Source organism: Struthio camelus, unplaced genomic scaffold, assembly GCF_040807025.1.
Source record: "Struthio camelus isolate bStrCam1 unplaced genomic scaffold, bStrCam1.hap1 HAP1_SCAFFOLD_124, whole genome shotgun sequence".
In the NCBI taxonomy this organism is placed as follows: domain Eukaryota; kingdom Metazoa; phylum Chordata; class Aves; order Struthioniformes; family Struthionidae; genus Struthio; species Struthio camelus.
The window spans coordinates 1-5,364 of record NW_027182577.1 but is presented as its reverse complement, the minus strand read 5'-3'; the positions used below and the strand labels follow the sequence as shown (position 1 = coordinate 5,364).

The following is a 5,364-nucleotide window of genomic DNA, read 5'->3' as shown; positions in this document are numbered from 1 at the left end:
AAGACTCGGTGCCCATGCAAGAGCTTGTCAGGATTCAGGCGGCTGAGTCACACACGCTCTCCCCCCGCAAAACCTTTCCCTCACCTCTCCTCTGGCAGGGCAGTCCCCAAAGTCACCTGCTAGGGCATGGCCCGGGCGAGAGCTGCCCAGGAGAGGGGCTGCCCCACTCCCCTTGCTTCCCAGCCCCTCGGAAGCTGCCCTGCTGCCCCTTGCACTTTCACACCCCACCAAGGAAAGGCTCACACCAACTCGGAAAGGCAGTTTATTTCCGTGGATAAAAGCCATTTCTGTGGTAACTGCCCAGCATGCTGTCCTGCTGCTCTCTGCTCCGGAGGCGGCACATCACCAAAGCGCTGCGGGGAGGGGGGGGGGGGGGGGGGGGGGCACGGGTCAGGAGGAAGATGTGGCGCCACTTGAGATGTGCCTGGAAATCTTATGGTGCACGCCCACCCCCCCCTCCACCGCGCTGGAGTGGGCGGGATGTGTGAGCCCAGGCCAGGCTCCAAGGCTGCTTCCAAGCCCGAGGTGGGGCTGGAAAAGACCCTCTTTCCCCAGGGCCATGGCAGGAAGGGCATTGCAGGAAGGGGGCAACCCGCCTGGCTTGGGAGGTATTTACCGGCGCGCCGCCTCCTCCTTCTTCAGCCTCTGTCGGTTTTGTTCCACCCTTTCCTTCCACCTGTCCCGAAGAACTTTGTATGATGTCATAAGCTGCATGTTCTGCTTTGCTTGCGGGGACACTTGCCTGCAATAGGAGTGACAAAGTCCCTCTCCTGCTCTCCCGGGACCCTTCTGGCCCCAGGCCCTGCAAACCCAAGTTGGAAGAGAGGAAACCAGGGGCTGTTGTAAGATGTGCCCCGGAGCTGAGGCAGTTGGGCTCCTGGCACCTCAAGGTTGGGGGGGGGGAGGGGGGAGGGGGGGAGGGGGTCGGTCACAGCCCGTCGACTGGCCCTGGCCCTGGCTCTGAGCTTGCACGCCCCCACACGCTTACTTTGGGGGGGGCCTCCCCAGCATGTCAGTGTCTGGGTAGCGGCGCTGCTCGAGGTGGACTTGCTTCTCCAGCAGCATGATCTGTTTTGCAAGGAAAAGAAGAAGAAATGGTTTCAGGATGGAGGGCTGCGTGGGGGAGATGATAGCACTGGCCCACTCGCAGGGGAGGCACCTAGTCCTTGTAAGCCAGACTCAGGCTACACAAGGAGCTGCTACAACGGGCTACCATAGCTGGGCCCCTGGAGCTCTGCCCCCGGCACGTCAGCCAGCTGCCCCTGAGAGCCGGTTTCCGGCTCGAGGGCAGGCACCGCAGGCAGAGCTTGCCTAGTGGGGAGGCAACCCACCCACCCCCCCCCCCCCAGCTGCCCTGGCTCCGGCACCTGGCTCCTTCTGGCTCCGGGACCTGGCTGCAGCCGTCTCCCTCCTAGGAAGGGGTGGGCCAGCTTGGGCGCTGCTCCTTGGAGGCAGGCAGCGGCCTGTACCTGGGCCTGACGCTGGGCGTGTTTCTCCAGGGCGGCCTGCTGTTCCTCCCACGGTGCTTGGTCCTGCCTTTGCTTCTCTCGCAAGAGGGAGACACGGGCAGCTCTTCCTAAGCTCTGCGTGGGAGGGCAGGCTGTTTCCTGGGGCGCCGTGGAAAGGCAACAGTATTAGTCTTGTCTGTTTGGGTGGGGATTCTGGGTGGGTGGTGGTGGGGGGGGGGTGTTGGCTTTTGCTCTTCTCCCGCTCTTCTGCCCCTTGTCTGCAGCCTCACCACCACCAATCACTCTTTTGCGGGTTTTTCAGCAGAAGGCAGGCTGAAAAAGCCGTTGTAAAAGTCGTGCCTAACTACGCCCCAAAGTAGCAGCCAGAGAGGCCGCTGACGGCTCCAGTGAGCACACACTGGGGGCCCTTCTCGGAGTGAGTCTCATAGGACTGAGCTTTCCTAGCGGTCAGTGAGATGCAAGGACTGCCCAGAGCCCGCTCACGCACCTGTGCTGCGCTCCTGGCAGTGGCGCCGGCGCCGGCGCGGCCAGGCCGAGGTCCGGCGGGAGGATGCGGGAGGTATTTAACGCCAACCTCCTTCCCCAGGGAGGTGCCCAGCATGGGGGCTGTCGGGTTCAGAATGATCCTGAGAAGACACCACAGGAGGCGTTAGGACAAGGGCAGGAGGCGTTTGCTAATAAAGAGTTGCGTTCAGCTCCCCAAAAGATCGGGACGCTGGAGGGAAACGAAGCCAACGTGAGGCTCTCCCGCAAACCTGCGCGTGCTTGCCGTGCAGCAAGAGGGCGCCTTTGGTGGGACACGCGTCAGGAGCCTTTTCGAGTCCCTCGGGCCGGGCCGGCATGGCCAAAGGGGATGTCTCCCCTGCGCAGGTACTAGTGTCCCCCTCAGCCCTTCCCCCAAGGGTCTCACCTGGCAGGAGGCTTCCTCTCCGCGCCTTGCCCCCTCGTGCCTGCCCCGCAGTTTGGCAGCGTGGGGAGAGAAAGCTCCTCCCGGTGCTGCAGCAGCTTGCCAGGACGCTGCTCTGTAAGTAGGGCACAAGGAAGCTCTTCAGAGCAGCCCCTTGCCGGGGGGACGGGGACGGGGGACAGGACGGGACGGGGAAGGGGACGGGGGGGGGAGGGCACATCTTAACCTGGCTGCTGTCACCCAGCGTGGGACAGGGACCCAACCGGCTCAGGAGGGAGCGTTTCCCTTACCTTTGCTGCTCCTGACAGCCCCGAGCTCTTCTTCCAGCTCCTTCTCCTGTGGGGAGCCGGCGGGGGCAGCCTTGGCCTCCGGGCTGCTTTCCACAGTGAGCTGAAACCTGGAAAGCAAAAGACAACCCAGCTTTGAAGAAAGGGCACCGTCTCCCCTTTGCAGCTTGCGAACACTGATCCTCCTCACTGCCCTTTGAGACCTGCTCGCGTCCCACCTCCTTTGTGTCCGTGCACAGCTCTTTGGGGGCTTTTTTTTGGCACTCTTCCCCCAAAAGACAGAAGGCGTAGCCTAAATGCCTCTCTGTGTGCAGTCCCTTCTCTCTGATGGGAAGGACGGCAGGCTGGCCACGAGAAAGGCGGTCACGATTCCCGGTCACTCCAGGCAAAGACACGTGTAGCCCAAGCTGAGCATTAGTGAAGCGGGAACCGATCGCCGTGCGAGTTATTCCCAACTCGATGGTGAGTGTCGCGCCCTGGCGGGGCCCGGTCCCGAGCAGCAGCTGGGAAGCTGCCTGCTCCGTTGGCCGAGGGCTGCAAAGGAAACACGCTCACCTCGGGAACACGTGGACGGGGCTCGACCGGGTCCCCAGAGCAGCACGTCTGCCGGAGACGGACAGATCTGTCGTACGCAGTCTCTGCAATGTAACACAGACCCATTGGGAGGCTTCCAAGGCAGTTCTCTCCTTGCTCCCAAAGGCAGCAGACCATTCAGGATTCCCAGAGAAATCAAAGTAGCCTGGAAAACCTGAGCAACTTACACTGCAGAGGGCCGCAGTCAGGCTTGCAGTGCCCTCCAGCCGCTGGGTGCAGTGGGCATAAAACCTCATGTGCATGCTGTCTTTTTGGCGGGTCAGAACACCGATGTCTCTGAAGGCAAAGGCGACGTTCTCTTTGTTCCTCACGTGGGAAGAGAACAAGCGGATGGTCTCCGCCACACAGTCTTCCACCACGTGCCTCGAGAAGGAGGTGGCCAGGGACAACCGCCGGTAGTTCAGCGGCTTGATCTTGATGTCGTCTACACAGAGGAGGAACAACGTCACTGCCACCGCAGGCCAGCTTTGCATTGTTGGGCCATCAAGAAATGTGAGTGGCGTGGAGTCAGGTGCTAGGGCAGTTCAAAGGAGAGAGCCCGACTGTGTGCACAAAATTCTGTAGCACAAAATACTACAGAAAAAGTCCTTTTCAGAAAGAGCTCTCGGGGAGGGGGGGGGGGGGGGCGGGGGGCAGTGTGTTGGGGGGTGGGGGGGAGCGGGTGAAGCTGGACATCCCTACTTCTCCCTGCCCCTTCCAAAGAGCAGGGAGCACCCAACCCGCCCCGTACGTGATGTGGCAAGGGGAAGCAGAGGGTGGCCACTGCCGTCTCACCAGGGAGAGTCCCTTTGGGGCGCTGGAGCCCCTGCAGCCAGACCATGTCCATGCCCAGCTGGAAAAGAGGCCTTCGAACCATCCGCACGTCATCTTTGCCGAGGTGCAGTGGCTCTCGGACCGTGCAGAAGGTCCCGAGCCCCGCTACCAGGACACCCTGCACGCAGCAAAGACAAAAAGGCCCACCGGTAAGTCTTCTGGTGGTGGAAAAAAAAAACCAAAAAACCGTGATGTTTGCCAGAGCGTGGGAACGCTGCTCTGTGCCCTGCCCACTCCTGACATACAAATGGAAGCCTTTGGAAAAAAAAAAAAAAAAAAAAAAAAAAGCCTTTGGAAGCCTTTAGAGAAGAGCCACATTGCCCGGATTGTGTCCTCGCCCTCCCTGAAGTGTTCGCTAACGTCCCTCGGCTAGAGAAGATTCCAGGGGTTTCCAACAGCCCTGGCACAGCCGCCCCGTCTCTCTGCTTGGTCTTTCCTCTGGGGCCACAGGGAAGAGAGAAGCCCAGGGACGTGCCAAACGCTTTCTCACGCTAGAGGTGCACGTGGTTTCTCTCCTGGCTGGCCAGAAAGCTGCTCTGCAGCACACGGGCTGCTTGTGGTGTGCTGCCGTGGCGCTGGGGGAAGGCTTGCTCCCGGGCACCCAGGGCTCTCCAGGCAGCTGAAACCCTCCAGAGCTGGGGCGACCAGGACACCAGCCCACCTTGTCCCGCATCAGCTGTTCCAGGATGTAATTGGACACAGCGTCCCAAATTGCGACAATCTCTGGAAAGCAAGGGAAGGACACGTCAGGCCCCGGGCCAAGCAGCTCACAACCTCTCCCCAAGCAAGCTCCTAACCCCGGCGGTGACAGATGCAGGCCTACACAAACCCTCCCAGAAGCCATTGTCCTGGCTGCGGAGCCGGGCTTTTTCCCGATTGCAGACTGCCGGCCTTACTCCGAGCCCAGCGGGGGCATTTCTGGCAGGCACTCGAGAACCCCACAGGAGCTGCAGGACACCCTACCCCAGCCCTCTGGCACACAGGACCCTTTTCCTCCCAGGCCCGGCTCTCGTGACAGCCCCCCCCAGCCCTGTGCAGCCACCCCCACAGCCCAGGGTCCACAGCTATTCTGACAGACAACAGTCGCCGCGGCACCTCGGGAAGCAGCTCCCCAAGCCCTTACCCTCCGTGCAGAGCTGCAGGAGCGTTGGGAACAAGGACCTCTGCTCCGGGCTGATGGTCTCGGTCCAGCAGCCCTCCATCTCGCTTGTCCCCTTGCCCTCAGCTCGCCTCTCCAGCCAGGGGAAAAGGACGCTCTTGTCGTCTCCTCGCCCCACACTCCTTCCTGTCCAAG

The 5,364-nt window shown here is 61.6% G+C and overlaps 1 protein-coding gene across 1 annotated transcript; it reads right to left on the bottom strand.

Moving 5' to 3' along the window:
• Positions 1-249: 249 nt before the first annotated feature.
• On the bottom strand, positions 250-5,336 carry LOC138064927 (uncharacterized). Its single transcript, XM_068929175.1, has 12 exons — positions 5,194-5,336; positions 4,732-4,793; positions 4,032-4,188; positions 3,425-3,681; positions 3,219-3,301; positions 2,667-2,773; positions 2,380-2,491; positions 1,957-2,095; positions 1,368-1,607; positions 989-1,068; positions 617-802; positions 250-353 (listed from the first exon to the last, which is right to left on the bottom strand). Exons 1-12 carry the CDS (start codon positions 5,270-5,272, stop codon positions 263-265), a joined length of 1,593 nt encoding a protein of 530 aa, XP_068785276.1. The 5' UTR covers positions 5,273-5,336; the 3' UTR covers positions 250-262.
• Positions 5,337-5,364: the final 28 nt, after the last annotated feature.

What these genes read in the sequence shown, in the direction of transcription:
- LOC138064927 (XM_068929175.1), bottom strand. Translation starts at nt 5,272, where the DNA reads ATGGAGGGCTGCTGGACCGAGACCATCAGCCCGGAGCAGAGGTCCTTG. An exon ending in TGACTGCGGCCCTCTGCAGT is followed by an intron (nt 3,302 to 3,424) that starts GTAAGTTGCTCA and finishes GTTACATTGCAG; the next exon opens with AGACTGCGTACGACAGATCT. An exon ending in CTGCCAGGAGCGCAGCACAG is followed by an intron (nt 1,608 to 1,956) that starts GTGCGTGAGCGG and finishes ACGGCGCCCCAG; the next exon opens with GAAACAGCCTGCCCTCCCAC.